General features: G+C 47.5%; 1 protein-coding gene and 1 long non-coding RNA gene across 7 annotated transcripts in view; both read left to right on the top strand.

Annotated features, from left to right (window-relative positions):
- Nucleotides 1–20,285, top strand: part of MATCAP1 (microtubule associated tyrosine carboxypeptidase 1) — a 75,201-nt gene that overhangs the window by 23,353 nt on the left and 31,563 nt on the right. For 4 of the 6 annotated variants that reach the window (XR_009455204.1, XM_059713611.1, XM_059713610.1 and 1 more), the window contains one exon: nucleotides 3,213–3,356. The exons of the other annotated variants lie outside the window; for them this stretch is intronic. Coding sequence is in view for 3 of the 4 variants with exons in the window: in XM_059713611.1 (XP_059569594.1) it covers nucleotides 3,213–3,356 (144 nt within the window). In the remaining variant the exon portion in view is untranslated. The remainder of the gene's footprint in view (nucleotides 1–3,212; nucleotides 3,357–20,285) is intronic. 6 annotated transcript variants of the gene reach the window in all.
- Nucleotides 7,441–18,586, top strand: LOC132243568 (uncharacterized). Its single transcript, XR_009455205.1, has 2 exons — nucleotides 7,441–7,529; nucleotides 17,014–18,586. It is a non-coding gene; the product is annotated as an uncharacterized LOC132243568 (long non-coding RNA).

Here is a 20,285-nt window from a genome sequence, read left to right as displayed (position 1 = left end):
GTACATACAGGTCAAGATTAGGTACACTGATAGAACAGCTTCATCTCTGAAAAGGGCATGTTCATTTTCCCTGTTCTCAGGGAGTCAAAATGGAATGTCTTCTGAGCATACCCTGCCGCCCCTAGGCTTCAGGCACAGTAGAAGTCTGGCAGAGAGCCTAAGAAAGAATCCATAAGGTATACCAGAAAGACCATCCCACTCATGTGTCCTGTTCTGCAATATCCCATTAAATCTGGACATACTGATTCCCTTGAGGATGAGGAGGAGTGCAGCATGAGGACAGTTTCCTGACCAGCAAGGTACTGCTGTCCACCATCTCTTCATCCTCCCCTGATGAAATTGTAATTCCACCATTTATGGTTTTTCAGGCATTTATAGGTGCAAATTTAACCATATGTTCCAAACTATTAAAAAATATATTCAGTTTCTCATGGGGAGCCACAAGTTGTGTGCCACTAAGTGAGAGGTAAAAAGTGATTGTTTGCATACTTACATTTTTTTCCAGTGTTTGATCAATGGCAAAATGCATCTTGTCTCAGGATGAGTTAAGTTCCTTTTAAGAGGCTACTGTTCAAGAAACATCACCAAACTGAGTAGGCAACTTGATGATAGATTGTAACAGGGAGCCTCTCAGGGCTGGGTTTCGGTGCCAGCCGCTCGCCTGTCCCTGGGCTAACCACCTGCCTAATTCGTCTGCCACGCCTTGATAATAAATGGAAATTGATACTAAGGCAGGAGGCTACCCATTGTTTGCCCTGTTGACAAGGGCCTCTGAACATGCTCCAACCTTCCCTTACACATGTCCCACATTCCACAGATCGTCAGGGCCACTTCTCACTCTCAGCCGAGCACCTGGCCTCCCTTCTGGGGGACACACACTGGATCTTCTCACTGGAGCTGCACTCAGCTCCCTACTGTGACCTCAGGTTTCTCAATGAGCCTGGGTGCTTCTCCAGGTCCCTCCCCCAACCTGGGCCCTGCCTCAGGACTGCTGAGAGCTTGGGCTCCCCCTGCATGATCTCAAACCCACCAAGGATGTGGGCCTCGGGTTAGAAGGCACCATATACTCACCTTTCACTGGGGAAGGTGCCTGGCCTGGCATTTCTGGGGAACTACCCTACCACAGGTAGCATCGGTAGGCCTTCCATCCCCAGCAGGGTGCAATTTTCTGTCATGCCCAGGACACTGAGGCCTCCTCCTTCCCCATAGCCTCACCCTTACCTCCAAGCTGTTCCAGGAGCAGCAGCTTAGCCTGATGTTTCCTCTTTTTCTTCCTGCAGTACTCGGCTGTCCCAGCTTATGTACCTTGGCCCTAAAAAGGCCACTCTAATCACCAGGCACCTGGCTGCTGCCTGCTTTCAGCCCTTAAAGCACAGACACCCAAAGGTGCACTGCCACACAGATGAAGGACCATCATTGATAAATGTAAAATAATGCAAATCGGGGAGGGAGGTGTGAACAACTGCAATTTGAAGTCCTAAATTAGTGATATTTAGAAAAAATGTCGGGATCATTGGTCAACAAAATGAAGTCTTTTGCTCGAAGTGCAAAAAAGCGTTAGTTTGCATGAGGCATGGAATGGTGAACATGATAAATGCTTCCATGCTATGCTGTTATGTGCAGCAATCGAATGTCCTTGCATGGAATACTGTATTCACTTCTGTTCACCCCATCTTTGGAGGGTATCACAGTATTACTGAGAATTTGAAGAAGGCAACTAAGAGGCATAGCAAACCTCTTCAGTGAAGGCAGATAATTCCAGTCGTTTATTCTCTCTCAGATGTATACAAAATAATGATTGCCCAGAGAAGGTAAACTGGAAAATTCTATTTTCCATTGAACTATGGATTGATCCTAGAATATTTTAGACAAATGGCTGCCACGTGACAAAATTATAGGCATTCTAAAGTAGCACAGTATGACAGTGGCTGGCACCTTTTTTAGGCTGCAGGCCATCTTGACCCAGTTTGGGTCAAAGGTAGGTAGACAGGCAGGCACTATGACCCAGCTGCTGTTGCTTTTCCCTGCAAGAGTGTGGGTAAAGCCCCACAGCTGGTGGCTCCCTTCTCCCCCCTCCCCTTCTCCTCCCTCCCCCCTGCCCTTCTATGGCACAGGGAGTCCCTTGCCTATGGCCAGATCAAATGCCTGTGGATTGTTGACTCATGGATTATGGAATTGTACTGTAAAATGATAGACACCACTAAGCATAGGCCTTATTGTGTGATGTTCCTATTCGGGGGACAGAATTTAGAGTGTGCACAGCCCTGATTTGCGTTTTCCAATATTTGTGTGGCATAACCTTGGAGCTGTATTCTGTTCAGGATTTTATTAATTAAATCGTAATAAACATCCCAGACATTTCACCACTGTTTGGTATAAACTCAGGTGCAGACATCCTAGCCCAGAAAGGAAAAAACAGATATCACCACCACACTCTACTCACCTGCTTTCTTAAGGTCAGCTTTGTTTCCAAACTATCAAATCAACTTGTATGTTTTCAGCTTCAGCTACCCAGGAGGGAAAGGAACATTCTCTTCTCTCTGGAAGCGTCAGCTTCCTCCTCATTTTATAACCCCACCTTACTTAGTAACCCCTTATGCCAAAGCACTCTTAATTCATCTTTCATACTAAGAAATAAATGGATGCCACGTCTCAGCTGCAGAACTGTTGAAATAAGTTTAATATTACAATATGAAACGTTTGGTCCGTTAAGCAAGCTGATAAAATGTACTTTCTCTGTATATGAGCTGCTTTTTCTGTTGTAGACTCTGGGCTATAATGGAGGAATTAAAAGCAACACAGACTAGGATAAATTATGGTTTTATCATCTACTAGTTAGATATCACAGTAATCCTATTTTAGTCTTTACTGCACTTAAACTCACAATGGACATGTGTCAAGATAACAGAGTGATAAAATTCTGAAAGGGTTACTTATATCAGGTCAATAAAGCACGTGCACACCTCTGACCTTCACAATTGTTTCCAAATGCCTATCTATTTGGTTCAATCTTACTCTTTTTATTGGATAAAAAATATAAACAGCGTCTTTGTATTTCAGAATGAGTCAGGCATTGGAGTCCTTTGTCTGGTATTTTCTTAAATGGAGCTTAACTCTATGTGGAGTTCCTCAAGCTATGGAGATTGCACTTGAAACTTATAGAAAGTGGCCAAAAAGATTGACTGATTGTTTGTCTTTTTTGTGTGTACCAGGCAATTAGAATAATTCATACCGTCCTGGAGAAGTATGGCACCTATGAGAGCTTTGAAGTAGCCACTGGTGGAAGATTGCTGAGCAAGTGTCAAATCTGGTCTATAATCCGGAAGTACATGCAGAAGGAGGGCTGTGTGGGAGAGGTAATAATTGCCTTCCTTTTATCTCCAAAGCTCATTCCCCACCGCTAGTGTTAATGCTGCATCAATAGTGTCAGTAATCCTATTGTAAGGAAAAATTGCCTGCCAGGCAAAGACAAAATTGAAACGTGTTCTATGGGGGAGATAAATTTGGGAAACTAGTCTTAGAAAACCTAGTGCTGAGAGTGGTTTCAAAAAGACTTAAGGTGTTTTGGAGTAAAAGTAGTAACTAGAGTGGCTTTACATCAGATGTAAAAAAAAAAGCATTATCCAGCGTAATTTTCACTCTATAGACAAATCTTACTCTTGTTTAAATGCACACCCCTATCTCAACTAAGTTTGAATTATGCTAAAGCTTTTTTGAGGTATTGCAATTGTAAAACGTTCAGGGAATGCCCACTCTTTTTCTTTAGATGTATAGTTTCTCCTTCAATGTTGGCATCAAAGAACTAACTAGCTGGATGTAGCTGATGCTGGCCCACCTTGGGCTGTGCCCATGGGACACAGCAGCTGGAATGCTGCCCCAAAAGCGCTGCTGAAGATTCAGCTATCCTCAAGCGAGCACAGTGTAGCATCACTTCCTTTCAGCTCCTTTGTGAATAGGGCATGGTGTCAGATTCTTAAGGCCAGAATGGAAGGTCTTAATGTGATCTCCTGTATAGCACAAAACCTGGGACTTCCTCAGATTTCAAGTTCAGATCCATAGCTGTGCTTGAATTTTGGCAAAACTTCTGGGAAAATATTCAGTCAGGATTTTAAAAAATTGTTATGAGAAATTCCCCGTAATCCTGATACAAGGTGTTCAATTATCAGCAGTGTTAAAATGTGCATTCTAGTCTGAATGTGTGTAGATTCCACTCCCAGCCATTGAATCTTACTGTGCTAAAGAGCCGTCTTTTATCACACTTGTTACTCACATAGGTACTTACATGATCAAATCGCCACTTAACCTTCTCATTGAGAAGCTAAATAGATTAAGCTTCATGGAGTTGGTCACTGTAAGATCTGTTTTTCAATCCTGCAGTAATTCCTTCTAGCTCTTCTCTGAACTCTACAATTTTTCAGTGTCCTTTTTGAGATGGGGATGCCAGACCTGGGTGCAGTATGCCAGTTGCGGTTGCCCCTGTACTGAATACACAATTAATAGACTCTCCCTGCCTCCTGTTCCCCCTACAATCATCCAAAGAGCAAGCAACAGCACGGCAGAGCAGGCCTTGGATCACCTTGTATGGCTGATGTGTCACAAGTCATAACACAAGCCTAGCAGGTTTGAAAGAGGAATCATTCTACAGACTTGCCCATGTCACAGCTGTCTGTCACCATTGCAAACTAAATAACTTATGCTGTGAGGCAATATAAGCTATTTTGAAGGTGTGTCTTGGTCTATGCTTTTCAAAGCAGGATGTGGAACTAGGACTTGTAGTACTTGGGGTAGTAAATACAAGACAGGAGCAAACTGCACAGGCCAAACCATTAAACATTTTTTTTCACTTATCTGCTTAACTGCACAGTATGATACCTGTGTGCTTAGTTGTGATGCGTCTGCACTGGGTATTCCTGCTTGTTTAGCTGGAGCCATTGGGGCTGAGTAGTGCTGGGCTCCAGCTGACAGGTGGAGCTGCCCCAGCTCCCAGACAGTGCGTGGCTCCCGCGCTGCACTTACGCCACATGACAGCTGCTGTGCGGGTGCCAAGCAGGGAGGTGATCTATGCTGCCCCCCACTGCCCCATGCTGCATGGGGGGGTGGGGTTCTGCCTCGGGCCCTCAGAGACCCTGATTGCTGCTGCTATAGCTGGTGAGTATGAGGCTTTTCTTTCTTTTTTTTTTTTTTTTTAAAGTGCTGGGAGGCTGGGGCTGGGCGGAGGATGGGGTTGGGCAGGGCAGCCATGAGGGCTTCTCCCACGGCTCCTTTGGCTGTGCCTGCCTCTTCCCCAGTGGGGGGAACCATGGGAGAAGCCCCCATGGCTTCCCTGCCCAGCCCCATCCCTGCCTGGCCTCAGCCTCCCGGCACTTTAAAAGCGGGGCTGCGGGGCTGTGCTGGATTATTCCCAGGGAGCGCCTCCAAAACATCCAAAACATTTCCGAAACGTTTTGGATGGTTTCGTTTCATTTCAGAGCCTTCTGTTTAGTTTTGGATTCAGCGTTTTGGGCACCGAAATGGGCCAAAACACCTCCAAAACTAAACAGCTGCCAAAATTTCACACAGCCCTAGTTTCCATGTCTTAAGTGGGAAGGCTGATTTTCCTCGACTGGACTAGAAGCCGGCATGTGTGAAGAATGAGTTGATCCTCCTCTTGCTATAGCATTGCAGCATCAGGTAACTGTAAAGTCTCGATCTTTGGGTGTAGCTGGTGCCCAGGTACTTGAACAGAGTGCCCTTGGCGCCTGCAGTGACTGTCAGTTTTCTGACACTCACAATAAGAAGGGGTGGATCCTGTGTTAACCCTCTGGGGCTTCACCTTGTTATTGTCCTGTCACATGAGAAAGGTCCTGCTACCTTCCCCAGACTCTCTCTCAAGATGCTATGGTTCCTGGATGCTGTTTCCACAACTGACTCTCACACAGTTGGTGATAACTCTAGACAAATCTTTTTTCCTATGTTCTGCCTTCCAAAAACAAGGTGCATGCCTTATTGGGAGGATGTGGTATGCGAGAAACTAATGTATACTACTGCTTTATTTTATCTTGTTGAATTCATGTCTTCTCCTTATTAAGATCGGTTTTCAACTGAAGCAGCATGTCTTCATGGTTGCACAGTTTAGGAACATTACCGATTACCAAGCTCTCTATGACTGTACTCTCTTTCTCTTCCCTAAAGAGTTATGATCACAGTTGTAAACAGTGTGGGATTGTGTGGTTTAGCACCGAGTCTGACCCTGTATGCCACACCACTTTGGTATAGGAAAAATGAACAGCTCCCAGAGGGGCAGTGGAGAGGTCCATTGGTCCAGACACTACACAGCTCTGCACCCAGGAAGATCTGGAGGTGGAGTCTGAGACCAGGCCATATTGCACAGTTCTGAATCCCTTGTAGGTTTAGTCCTACTGAATGGAATCCTGGGAAGGCTGCCATACCTACTGCCTCATGTACACTGGCAGGATGTTTTGGCCCCTTGAGCAGCTTGAATTCTAGATTGTGCCACTCATTCAGTCTGAGCTTAGCCTGTTGAGCTTCCCACAGGTGCAACACAGGATCTCAGCCATAGCATCCAGTTTAAAACTGTGTAGTCACAATGTTGTAATTAGTGGAAATCTTATGTATTTGTGAGCCAGGAAATTGGGAGCCAAGGTCATGCAGTGATTGCTGCAGTTTCCTTTTAAACTTTCCCACCCCACTCCCTGTCAACCTCAGTGGGATTCTTGTGAGTGCTGCATTAAATGGCAACAGCATATGCCCAGTAAGAAGCACTGATGAAGCATGACCAATAGCATCTTGGGGCCAGAGCATAATCCAGTCATACAGTTCTGTCTGACTTCACAGTTATGGAGTGCAGCTGGAACCCTAAAGTCTAGCTAAAGTCTAAACTGAAATTTGTACTTGTTACTAATTCAAATAAAATGAAATGAACTGGCATCTAGCTAATACCTTTTTCTAAATGCTAATCTAGTGTAAGCCAGAACAAAGTCTTGGAGCAAACCATTTGTGGAATGTCTAAGCATTTGCAAAGCCTTTCTTAATGAGCTGGCAGTTGTTTGTGACAGGTGCAGTAATTCAAGTAGTGATAGAGCAGCTTCTCAGCTCTGCCCCATTCCTCACCCATGCACTGACCCAGCACATAACCAACCCTTATAACAGGCTGCAGAGATCTTTAAAGGACTGTGTGAGCCAAGCCAGTGATGTTGGTTGCTAAGTTGGTGCCAGTGCAAATTCTACCCCCACAAGCATCCTTGACCCTTGGGGTGTGGCGGAATGGTGCTGACCAGTGAAGGCAGAGTACCAGAGTTTCCATCACGCTGGGGAGTGGTCAGATGGGTAAGTATTTGTGCCATAATTAACTTGAGTATTTAACACTTTCTTCAGGATGTTTCTGGCTGTTGAACCTAAATTTTGCATGACTCTGTGTTCTGGCTCAGGGCTGAGGTCATGATGCAAGAGCTCATAGAGGCCTCCCTGCAATGTTCCTGGACCTCTCAACTGTTCCCCACCATGCAGCAAAGGAATTCCCATCTGTACTGGTGAGTACAGTAATCTGTGGAGATAAATGCAATTAAAATAGTCTTTGGATTGTGATATCAGAATCCATGCTGCAGGGTGGTGGCCTGGCCTTCATCCTGCCCGTCTAGATTCCCCTACACGAGACAGGTGGCATGCAAGAGGCAAGAAAGGCTGTGCCCATAATTGAGGGTGCTGCTTGTCTGGGAACAGGCAAAGCTCTTGCTCCAGCACTCATGCCTGGTACTAGCACTCTAAATTTGTGAGTTTTAAAAGAGATTGATCTCAGCTTCTGGTTTCTAGTTGTATCCATGAATCAAGCAGATCAGTCTATTAGCGGTATGAACTGAGCTAGTGCGATCTGAGGCTGTTTCTTAAATTCAAGACCTGGCTATGACTTCTGTCCAGACTGAAGTATTCCATGAGTCTAGAGGGAATGCTGGAATTGCTGCTTTTTTGATGAAAGAACAGATTTCTACTGGAGCTGCAATTTGGCCCTCTGTCTCAAATTTCTCACTGCTCTTGAACAGTCAGCCTGGTGAGTTTTTGGCTGGTGAGCAGGGATCCTTGTTTTCCCTGATAAAAAATTGCAAATTCTACTATAACCTCCCCCCCCCCCCATCCGTAATTAAAATTAAAGGTCCCCCATGGCCCCTCCTCATCCCTACTAGTGCCTCTTACTCCCCCCACAATCCCCTGGCTCTGCTCGTGCCCCTCACTCCCCCCACAACAGCTCCCTAGCCCTACTGGTGCCCCTCACTCCCTTCACAGTCCCCCTGGCCCTACTGATGCCCGTCACTCCCCCCACAACATCCCCCCCAGCCCTACTGGTGCCCCTCACTCCCCCACAACAGCCCCAGCCCTACTGGTATTATGACCCCAGCACTTGTTCCTGCCTGGGACAGGGGGTCAAACCTGATGATCTGTTTAGGTCCCTTCTGAGCCTAAGCACTGTGACACTATGGTGCCCCTCACTCACCCCCCAGCTCCCCTAGCCCTACTGGTGCCCCTCACTCCCCCACAACAGCCCCCCCAGCCCTACTGGTGCCCTTGACTCCCCTACAGCAGCCCCCCAGCCCTACTGGTGCCCCTCACTCCCCCAGAACAGCCCCCCAGCCCTATTGGTCCCCTCACTCACCCCACAGCCCCCAACGGCCCTGCTTGTGCCCTTACCCCCCACCCACAGCCCCTGCTCCCCCAGCCCTGCAGGAGAAGACCCCCAACTGCCAGGGCTACAGATCTGGGTCCGCAGAGTCCTGCCTCTGCTTCCCCCTACTGTGGGCTTGGGCAGGGTGGCTCCCCCTGCCGCGTGCACTCCCAAGGAGCAGGGGGGACCCACACCCCCCAGATCTGTACACAGGGCAGGTGCAGGCTGTGAGCTCAAGCTCCTGCCCTGCATACCTCCCCTGGGACCTCCACAGCCAGGTGGGTGCCACCTGACGCAGCAAGGAGCACAAGAGCTGCGTGCAGAACCTGCTCGCTGCTGCTCACCCCGTGCTGCCCTGGTGACATGCTTCCTATGTGCAGGTCTGCACCCCTCAAAGCAGTGGCACGTGCAGGGGACACATTGCCAGGGCAGCTGGAAGGGAGCTCGCAGCAGCGAGAAAACCCCCACATGGCCCCGCTGTCTCCAGCCACTCAAGGTTGTGCCTGCTGGGCTGCAGAGGCCCCAGGGGAGGGAAGCACGGTGGGAACCCGCAGCCTGTGCCTGCCCCACACGCAGAACTGGGGGGGTGAGGATCCCCCTGCCCCCTGGGAGTGCGTATGGTAGCAGAGAGCCAGCCTTCTCCCTCCCCTGGTCGAACCACCCATGGCCCCGTCCTGCTTCTTGCTGGGGTCCTGCAGCTGTGTATTGCGGCCCTGGGCCCCAAGCCCTGCCTGGCTGGGCAGCAGCCCCAGCCCAGCCCAGTTCCCTCCTTCCCTTCCTCCCTACAGGAGCCTCAATCCCCCTCTTCCCCCACCCTCCACTTATCTGATGAAGCTGTTCTGCAGACTGCCTGGCACTGGAACTCTACCAGCCTGCAGGGGGCTGATTGCAAAATGGCAAAATCCGTGGGTTTCTCTTGTAAAACGAGAAATCCACATTTGCCTCTGGTAAAAGGTAAAATCTGCGGTTTACTCCATTTTTCCATGGAAACAGAAAACCCAGATCCCTGCTGATGAGTTAGAAGTGATGAAGTACTGCTCATCACTTCTTCAGACACAGGCTGAACTGTGCCACACTCAAGCTGTTAGATGTGCATGGTAATCCTAAAATTCATGCTGCAGTTTGGTTGGCTAGTGACATCCACAGATAATTTCAATAAATGTGTGTTTCCTTCCCCCCCCCCTTGATTCTGATTCAGGGATACATTTTTATGTTTTGTAGTTGGGGGACTGGTGGGGGGGTTTCTGTCAGGAAACTGAAAGAATTGAGTAAAGTGCATTGAAGTGATGATGAATTTAGTGGGTCAGACTTGGCTGAATTTAAGTAGATGCACAGTTTTTAATAAAAAGCATCAAGTTTCAATGCTTTTTCTGAATTCCCTGGAAATACAATGGTCAGTTTAACCAGGAATACACACCTTCCAACTTCCTCGTCTCTTCTTTATTTCCCCCCAAAATACCTAGCTGTTCACCAAACACTAACAGTAAACTGAGATTACATTACTGTAATATTAAAGCAATGTCTGCATCCACTTGACCACCTGTGCCTCACTACCTATAGCAGGGGCAGGCAAAATACGGCCCATGGGCCATTTTATCTGGCCACGGAGCCCCTAAAAAGTTTAGTAAATTAATATTTATTTGCCCCAGCTCCCTGTCAAAGCTATCTGGAGCCAGGGGCAGTAGGACCCAGAGGGAGCCCTCATCAGGCTTGAGCAGCCCAGCCCCCCCACCCCCAGCCAGTTCTCTGCTTTCCTACCCCCTCCCTGCTCCAGCACCATGTGGTTGCATCCCCAGACCCCGAAGCATGGGATTGTCCTGGTAGGGGTATGTATGTGTATGTGTGTGTCGGCAGGCACAGGGGCAGAGTATGTCCGTGTCTGCAGGCACAGGGGCAGTATGTGTGTATGTGTAGGTGTGTGCTCATAGGGTGAGTTCTACATGCACGCCCCTTCATACACATGCACCTATGCCTCCCCTCGCACTGCCATACACAAACCCCAGCCACCCTCCCCCCATACCCACCCACACCCCACATACTTACACACCCACAGCCCCCACAAACCTATACCCACCCTCGACAATATACAAGAATAAGACTTCATTTTAAGCTATTGTGCAGTCACCTCTGCATACACTACACAAACACATGTAAATCAGGACAAAAATCTTTTTTGAAATCAAAGTAATGAATGTTGTAGATGATCACTTTTTAGAATATAATTTGGTATTTTTCTGTTTCTGAGATGGCAAACCCCCTTGCTGAAAGGAGTACTTCAGGGGGAAAGAGGAGGGACTTCTGGTGGCAAAAGTCAGGGGTTAGCGGGTGGGACTTTTGGTCACAGGATGGTGACCGGGGTAGGGGCACTTGTCAAGGGGTGGGGCTACCCATGTGGCCCTTGACAGCTTGCCAAAACTCGGTAAGCAGCCCTCCGCCCGAAATAATTGCTCGCCCCTGACCTATAGCAACACTGTGGACTTGGGGACTTTGTTGAACAGGATAGACAACAATACGATAACGCCGTTCGCTCCAAAAGCTCATAAATCATGAGTTGTGATTCCAGCAGTCATGAGATTTGGCCCTAAACCATGCAGTTTTTATTTTTAAATGAGCTGTGCTTTTCGTCTGTCTTAACTCCCACACCAATCCCCTCTGCTACACTTTGGAATCCTTCCCAGAACATGGAGCACTCGGAAATGTTTCACCCTTGGCTTGAGCTTCTAGTGCCCTGATCCAAGCAGGTTTCTTTGTGCTGTTTGTAAGTCAGCATGGCTTCCACTCTAAATATTGCACCCTCAAATGAGTCTCTAGCTGTCCAGCCATTTCTTAGCTGGTTTTCCTCTTTTCTTTGCTTATGCCCCATCTCAAAATACAGTATCTGGTATGAGGAGGGAAGGAGACACAATGTCTGTAAACATTTAGCAGTCCAGTCTCTTCTTTTGTTTACTGGGTAAAAAGGAGAGGAATGAGAAGGAAAGTGCCTGTATTGGCCTCTCCACTTGCCATCCCCTCTTTGGCAAGACTGTTCAGCATCCCCTAGCCTACATTTATGTTGTGGTGAGCTTTTGACTGATATGTTAATAGATCATTGGTGCTGAGAGCTTGATGCCAAAGCCTCGTGTGTAGGTTGTCAGTGTCTTTTTAGAAGTTGTCTGTTATCTTGTGCCCATGCATGAAACTTTATATACAGGGTCTCCATGTAACAGACAGAAATGGCCCAGTAGCCCAGCTCCAGAAATCCAATTCATAGTGGTAATGCTTCCTGGCACTATAGCAGCTTTTTGACTCTTCTTTGGAAACCAGATTTTATTTATCAGGCTTAAAGCAAATGTTCCTTGACAGTAGGTATGAAAGCAAGAATATCTCTTCCTTTCCACTTCTGCTCCCTTTACTGCAGGTAGCTGTCTTAGGAGAGCTAGCTGTGGGTCCACTTCTTAATGCAGTGTAAAATCAGGGGGTCAATAACTCTGTGTCCACACCTTGATTTGGGTTCCTTGAACAAGGTGCGGAACCGATCCACTCGCTCTCATACATAACATCATGGAATGCTTGCAGTAGAGCATGAGGAGCCTAATTTTGAGGTAGAAAGTCCTTATTCCCTTCCAAAAATCTTCTGTCAATTCAATCAAGAGCAGCAATGATCACTTGTAAAGCTAGCAAGGGTGGTTGACTTGGGAGTCTGCTAACAGAAAAGAGTAGCTTTTTCCTCTGCTGCTGCTCAGAGGAAAAGAATGCTGTTTATTGCTGTAGAAAGCAAACTGAAGGAAACATTCTGTGCTCTTTGGCATCTTGCAAAACCAGACTGGCTTATAAGAAACTAAGTCTGAGAGCAGGATCATTCCCCAGTTTCTTGAACAGTCAATGTGGATCTGTCCAGTTAGTATGTGAGCCTTTGCAGAACTCTGGCAAAGAATGACCAAACAGGAGGAGTATTTTTTAACCCTTTTTAAGGGAGGCAGGACTTCTTCTGTAGTTAACATAGGGGTGGGAAAAATATGGCCTGTGGGCCAGATCCAGCCCACCAAGCACTTTCATCCAGCCCGCAGCACCCACCAACAAATTGTGCCCTGCCCAGCCCTTCTACCCACAAAGGTGGGAGCAAGGCACCCACATGTACACACAGCCCCAAACACCCTCTTGCCTCGCTCCCACCCTTATGGGTGGAAGGGTGCAGATGGCCAGCGTGCAGCTTCCGTGTGGGGCTGCTGCTGCCACTGCTGCAGCTCCCGTGGGACCTATTCCACTTCCCTGGTCTACTGCTGGCTCTGGGCAGCAGGTAGGAAAGCATTGGGGGTGGGATTGCAGTTGGCCTGGAGCGTGGGGCTGGGGCTGGCGGTAGCACAGAGCTTCCGCCTAGAGGGGCGGTGGCAGCACAGAACTTGAGTGGGGAGGTATGCGGGGGGCAGGTATAGGTGCCCAACAAGTGCGGGGTGCGGTGGGGGTGTATGTATGAGTGACAGGGAACAGCAATACAGATGGCTTGGCATAGGCTGTGCCCCTTGCTGCAATGTGCAGCACTGACCAGAGCCATGCCTAGCGCGCCTGCACCCTAAGCATCCTGTCTGCTGCTGCTGCAATATGGGGAGAGTGCAGGGGTGGCCTCTACACCCCACACACCCACACCCTTCCCCCACATACACAACCCCCCAACATACTCTATGCTCCCTCATACCCTACCATACACATATACCTCCCTGATACCCCACCAAACTCACCCACACACCAACATATGCCCGCACAGCCCACCATGCACACACCCACACATGCACACCCCACCATACACATGCCCCCACACCCACCCCACCATATGTGCACACGTCCCCACACCTCCACCCCCCCACCATACACACTCCCATCCCCCATCATACACACCCCCACCACACACACATCATACACACACACACACACACACACACACACGGATGCATAGATTGTAAGGCTGGAAGGGACCTTGGAAGCTCATCAGGCTCAGCCCCCTGCACCAAGCAGGAAAGACAGCTTGGGGTCAGGTGACCCCAGCAAGGTGACTGTCTAGTGTCCTCTTGAAGATTTCCAGGGTGGGTGATTGCACCACCACCGGAGGGAGCTTATTCCACAGTCTGGACACCCTGACTGTGAAGAAGTATTTCCTAATGTTGAGCCCGAATTCCTGGACTTTGTGGCCATTACTCCTAGTTTACCCCCACCATACACACACCCCATCATACACACACACACACACGCACACCCTCCCGTACACACATATACCCAGACCCCCCTGACATCCCACCAAACACACCCACACCCACCTACACACCCACACATGTCCCTACACCCCACCATGCACACACCCACACCCCCCACCATACACATGCCCCCACACCCATTCCACCACACCCCCCCATCCCACCATATACCCACCCCAGCCCCCACCCCCCCACCATATACACCCCTGCCCACCCCATCATATACCCCACCACACATACCAACCCCCCACCATACACACACCCCACCAAACACACATACACACACGTACTCCACCATACACACTCACCTACACCCCCCACTACATACACACACCCACCCACCCACCATACACACACACCATATACACCCACACCATACATACCCACCAAACATACCCACATCCACTATATACACACCCACCCTATGATGCACACACATACCCATCACACACACATACACATACACACCCCCTGGCACAGTATACAAGAGTAAGAATTTATTTTTGAATTATTATGCAGTTACCTCTATATACACTATGCAGACAAATATCATGAAAAAAATATTATTTGTAATAAAATTAAAATATGTTATAGTAGATGTTTGACTTTTAGTGTATGCGTTGTTTTTTTTCTGGTTCTAAGATGGCAACCCAAGTCCCCATCCCTCCCCACCCCCCCACACCCCAAAGTATTTCTGGGGGGCGAGGGGAAGGACTTCCAGTGGCAAAGGTCAGGGGTTAGGAGTGGGACTTCCGGTCCCAAGATGGCGAGAAGAGGCAGGACTACCCCTGTGGCCCTCCACAGCTCACCAAAACTCCTTAAGTGGCCTTCCACCCTAAATAATTACCCACCCCTGATTTGACATCCCAAAAGCTAGATATGCCAATAAGGAGTGCATACTTGTGCCATTTCATCACCCATCTTGTTCTAGGGAATAGTATTCCTTCTTTCTCTCCTCCTATACTTGACAGACATTCTTTCTGTCTGCGGTCTGTGTTCACAACAGATAAGGTAAATTTTTGCTTTAGTGGCTTTTTACCTGACTTCCATGAATTCACCTCTTGGAATTTAATGGAGTGAACACAGAACTTGTTTTTCCTTACTGGGTTATATGTAAATGTTACATTCAAATACCGTAGATCTTCAGGAAGTGCATCTGGCTAAAGAAGAGTCAGTTAAGCTAGAGCAGGGCTGTAGACGACATGTATGGTACAACCTCATTGTAACAAGCCTTGTTTCTAATAAAGCCCTTCTTTTAACTATCCCAACAGCAGGAACCAATTTTTGTTCATTATTATAATGCAGCAACTTGACTAACTCTGTAGCAAACACCTTCTTTTAATGAACTGTTCTTCTTGTCTCATGGTTATTCATTATAATTAAGTTGTTTTCTATATCCTAAAATTGGTCAGGAAAAGAAAAAGACAACAAAGACAGGTTGCTCTCCCAATTGGAGAGAACCAGGTAAGCAGCTCCGTGTTCTGAGAATGGAAGTGTTACACTGAAGGCTGTAACTCAGAACCTCCCCTTTTTACTAGAGCTGGGGAGAAATGTTCTGAATGAACACTTGTTTGCCAGCTCCCCACCTGAGCACCTTGCTAGCTCAGCCTGATGGGGTTATTAGGGCTGCCAGCTTCCCAGGTCTTTGAAAGCCCTCCTTGCGGGCTGCCAGGTTCCCTGGAACCACTGGCTCAGCAAGACTGCCAAAAGGCCTAGGAGTCCACCAGAACCTCTGTTCTTGACTGAATGTGTTCCACCTTCAAAAACGCACAGCTTAAACCAGAAATATGCACTCTTGCACCTAAGTAGAAGTTGCCACATGGGGCATTGTACGGGTTATAACTAGGGACCTACTTTAAATCGCAGTTTCATAATTGGTGCAAAAAATGGCATTGACTATGATTTTTTTCCTCAGGAAATCAGCCAAAAAAACCCTTTAATAAAAATAAAATGCTGTCTCCCCAGTGGGTGCCAGAAGTCATCACTGGCCTGAACTTGCAGCCTTCCCTGGCTTCTCCACTAGTCAGTGATGAGGGGTGGGGCCACAGTGAAATGACCAGGAAATCAGCTCTTTGGGTCCTGACCAAGCCATGAAAATTGTTTTCTTTTGCCACGAGTTAGGTAGATTCCTAGTTATAATTACAAGGGTGTAATTGGTTTGGTCTAGTTATGATGGTACATTTACTCATGTAAACAAGTGCTATCTGTGCTAAACCTGGTTATTGTTCTAGGGAACTTGTTTTTTTTCTTTACCATGAAACTTTGGAGCTCAACTTTGCTATGTGTTATTCTAATGGCTGAGTAATGCAGAACTGAGGTACTACAACAAAATATCAATAGCCCAGAATCTTAGCCCTGCCCCTTTTTCCTTTGGGCTGTTCAGGAAACAAAACCTCCCACAAGGCCCCTGTTGAGCACATTACCAGCAGACAGTTTGACAGAGACAGCCCCTCTCCCTCCCTTCCCATTTTCTCTACTGGGGTAACTGCAATGAGGAATTGGTAAAGGGTACCATACTAAACTGACATAAGTCCCCTAGGCTACCATGATTATCTGGTGCAGGCTAGAGAGTTCCCTTCCCTCACTACTGAGTGCAGACTCAAAGGTGTTCCCAGGACTTGGTCTTCCCACTGTGCTCTTTGTCACATGAGACAGTTTCTGGGTCTAGATTACTGCTCAAATTTAGCCTTCTTTGGAGATATGGAGACGTCTGCAGTGAAATGAGCTGTAGGATTTAAACTGGGGAAAGAGTGAGTTACCCACGGTGAGCCAAGGTGATAATCATCAGGAAAGGCTGATTCAAAGCAGTGCCCTCCTCCAGTAAATGCAGGAATGTGCACAACTGGATGACTCAAAGGCAGAGGAGAACTCATCCCACATGTATGAGCTGGCTAGACAATGCCTTTGCTGGAATTATATAGTTGGGGATGGTCCTGCTTTGAGCAGGGAGTTGGACAAGATGATTTGAGGTCCCTCCCAACCCTAATTTTCTATGATTCTAAATTGTCTTAGAGTGAGATTTTTTTTCCCCCTGGGAAGGGAAGAGAGTTTCTGTTCTCCTATACATACACAGGAGTCTGTGCCCTAAATTCCACAATCCTCGGTTGTATTGTTTTTGGTTTTTTTCCCCTATAGGAGCAGTTCTGAGTGACAGAACTATAGATATGGATCTTGCCCTGTCAGCTGAAGATTAGATATCCCTGGATGTCCTGACTGGAGATCTGCAGGCTGAGAAGAGCACATAGCGTCCATAGTTCCCTCTACAAGCAGTGCATCAAGTGTCAATGCAGGTCTGAGCAGGACAGATGGACAGGAGTGTGGACCAGGGCTGAGTCTGATGACCAGGTTCAGCAGCACTCCAGGCCCAGAGTCTGGTGTGAAGATCAGTGCTGTGGTATTGAACAGCAACATCCCTGCATAGGGAGCAAGACAACAGCCTTGGAGGTGCAGTGCAAGGTCCTCTGTCTTCATTTAATTTAAATCTCTTCCCTCCTGCTGAGAGTTCAGCCCCAGCTAACCATGTTGAAGATCAGTGGATCACAACCTCATCTTCCCATTGGAGACTCGGCATAAGAAGCTGCATCATTCACATGGAAGCACTACTGAACCACCTTTAAGGTTGCAAAGTGAAGCCCTTAAAAACCAGGAAATAGCTGCAGGAAGCTTGCATATGCAAACCATTAACTTCATCCCTTTGCACATAAACACTTTTAAAGTATATTCTGACCTTTTGCTGCCTCTGCTCTGTCCAGCCACTGAGACAAAGGCAGAATAAATATAAAGCAGTGTAAAATACTGTCAGGTCAGTACTCTCTCCTCACTCTCAAGAGAGTGTTATACAGTCATTTAACAGCGGTGTCCTTGGTGACAAACAGAGGAAACAGTGGGCAAGCAGGTCTATAGTCTTTAGCTGTAGAGTCCCATGAGTTCTTCAGGCCCCAATACAGGATAAATTCCTACACAGGACTGAATCTAAGTACATGCTTTGAAGGACTCAAAAATCCATGTATACGTGAAGTGCAGCCCCAAGAAACCAGAGTGCATGTCTGATCAGTCAGTTAAGTCTTGTAACTCAGGTGACTCATAGATAGTTTCAGCTGTGAAGCTAAAAGCTGTTCATGCTGAAGTGGAAGTACAATTAAGTCTCCATTTTCCAGCCTGAAGAGTTTCAGTGAAAAAGAACATTTTGAGAAATTAATAACTTGGTGAAGAGAGGAATTTTACAGAAATAATCTCACAACACTACAGGGCTCCAGACACCACTGCAGTCAGAACTTCTGAGTTCAACTGCATCACTGGACACTTACCTTATTGGTCACTGATAATTTGGGACTCCTGAGCAGGATTCACTGTTGATTCTTTTTAATCTGATGGTTATGAATTTTCTTTTTGTGTTGTGGTGTCCTTTAAACCACTTGTCTACTCCAAGTGGACAATAAATTATTAGCTGAAGTTATAACTTTGTTACTCTAGTTCAGGGGTAGGCAACGTTTGTAGCTGGAGTGCCAAAAAACTGCAATGTCTACCTTGTAAGGTGTTGGAGTGCCGGTATGCCAGAAAAAACAAAACGGGTAGGGAGGGGGTACATGGCAGGATGCACTGCATATTAATATAGTTAATAATCATAAATGTTGGTTTGCTCATGGTAAATACCAGGTTTTCTAAAAATTCTAAACCTGGTGACATAAATAAAACTTCATATACTATCTTTGCTCTTGTGTATTCTTTTTTGTTAAGCATGTTGTGATGACAGGAAACAGAGAAAGAGGGGAAAAAAGAGAGAGAAGAGAAAGAAAAAAGAAAGGGAAAGAAGAGAAAAAATGGAAGAGGTAAAGAAATAAAAAAGAAAAGGAGAAAAAGAAAAATAGAAAAAAGAGAGGAGACAAAAAGAGAAAAAAACAAAAGGAAAAATAGAAGAGAAAGAAAAAAGAAAAGGAGAGAAAGAAGAGACAAAGCGGGGAGAGAAAAAAGAGAGGAGAGAAAAAGAGGAGAGAGAGGAAAAGGAAAAAGAGAAAGAGGTGTGTCCCTTGCCCCTGATTTCTCCCACTGCTACTGGCTGTGGCTTGGGCTGCTGGTCCAGGGCAGTGTCCAGCGGAGGGAGGCAGCGACACCCCAGTAGCAGCCACCAGGGCTGGGGTGCTCAGGCCTCCCCAGTGGTCCCAGAGTGGGGGAAGCCTGGGCCCAGGGCTGGGAAGGAGAGCTTGGGCAGACGGATGCCCCCTGTCCCACTGGGGTGGGGGCAGTGCCAGGACCAGGTGCTCGGGGAAGGGCCATATATTCATAGATTGTAAGGCTGGAAGGGGCCTCGGAAGATCGTCAGGTCCAGCCCCCTGCACCAAACAGGAAATACGACCCCAGCAAGGTGACCGTCCAGTCTCCTCTTGAAGATTTCCAGGGTAGAGATTCGTACCACCTCTAGAGGGAGCTTATTTCACAGTCTGGACACTCTAGTTGTGAAGTGGTTTTTCCTAATGTTGAGCCTGAAATGGTCTTCTAGGAGTTTGTGACGATTACTCCTAGTTTTCCCCAGGGGTGCCCTGGTGAGCAGTTGTTCACCGAGCGATGTACACCTCTAATGTAGCAGTAAGCTGCTACTAAGTCCCCCCTCAACTTCCTATTTTTCAGGCTGAAGAGTCCCAGATCCCTCAGCCTTTCCTCTTATGGCTTGCTGTGCAAGTCTCTGATCATACCAGTGGCCCTTCTCTGGACTCTCTCAAGCTTTATCATGTCCTTATTAAAGTGTGGTGCCCAGAACTGGATGCAGTACTCCAGCTGTGGTCTCACCAATGCCGAGTAGAGTGGGAGAACGGTGTTGCTACAGCATCGCACTGCCGGCTCACGTTCATACTGTGGCCTATTATTACCCCCAGGTCCCTTTCATTTGTAGTGCTGGTCAGGTTGGCATTGCCAAGCCTGTAGGTGTGCAGGGGATTGTTTGTCCCCAGATGGAGCACTTGATATTTCTCAATGTTGAACTTCATCTGGTTCCAATCCACCCAACTTGCCAGCCTGTCTAGGTCCGCCTATATCTACAGCCTATCTTCAAACGTGACTACACTTCCCATAACTTGGTGTCATTCGCGAACTTGGCCAGTGAGCTCTTCACCCCCGCACCAAATCATTGATGAAGATGTTAAAAAGCACTGGACCAAGCGCCAACCCCTGTGGGACACCACTGGCCACTTCCCACCAAGATGACACAGATCTGTTCATTAGACCTCTCTGGGTCCTGCCCTGCAGCCAGTTTTCTATTCACCTGACTGTCTCGCGATTAAGCCCACAGTCTTTCAATTTTATCATGAGAACATCGTGGGATACCAGATAGAAGGCTTTTTGGAAAGTCAATCTCCTCTCTCTTATCCAGGTGGCAAATCACTTGATCGTGAAAGGAGATGAGGTTGGTAACA

The sequence above is a fragment of the Alligator mississippiensis genome, chromosome 10 (assembly GCF_030867095.1).
Source record: "Alligator mississippiensis isolate rAllMis1 chromosome 10, rAllMis1, whole genome shotgun sequence".
Taxonomy (NCBI): domain Eukaryota; kingdom Metazoa; phylum Chordata; order Crocodylia; family Alligatoridae; genus Alligator; species Alligator mississippiensis.
The sequence above is the reverse complement of the archived record's forward strand: the minus strand, read 5'-3'. Positions and strand labels throughout refer to the sequence as shown.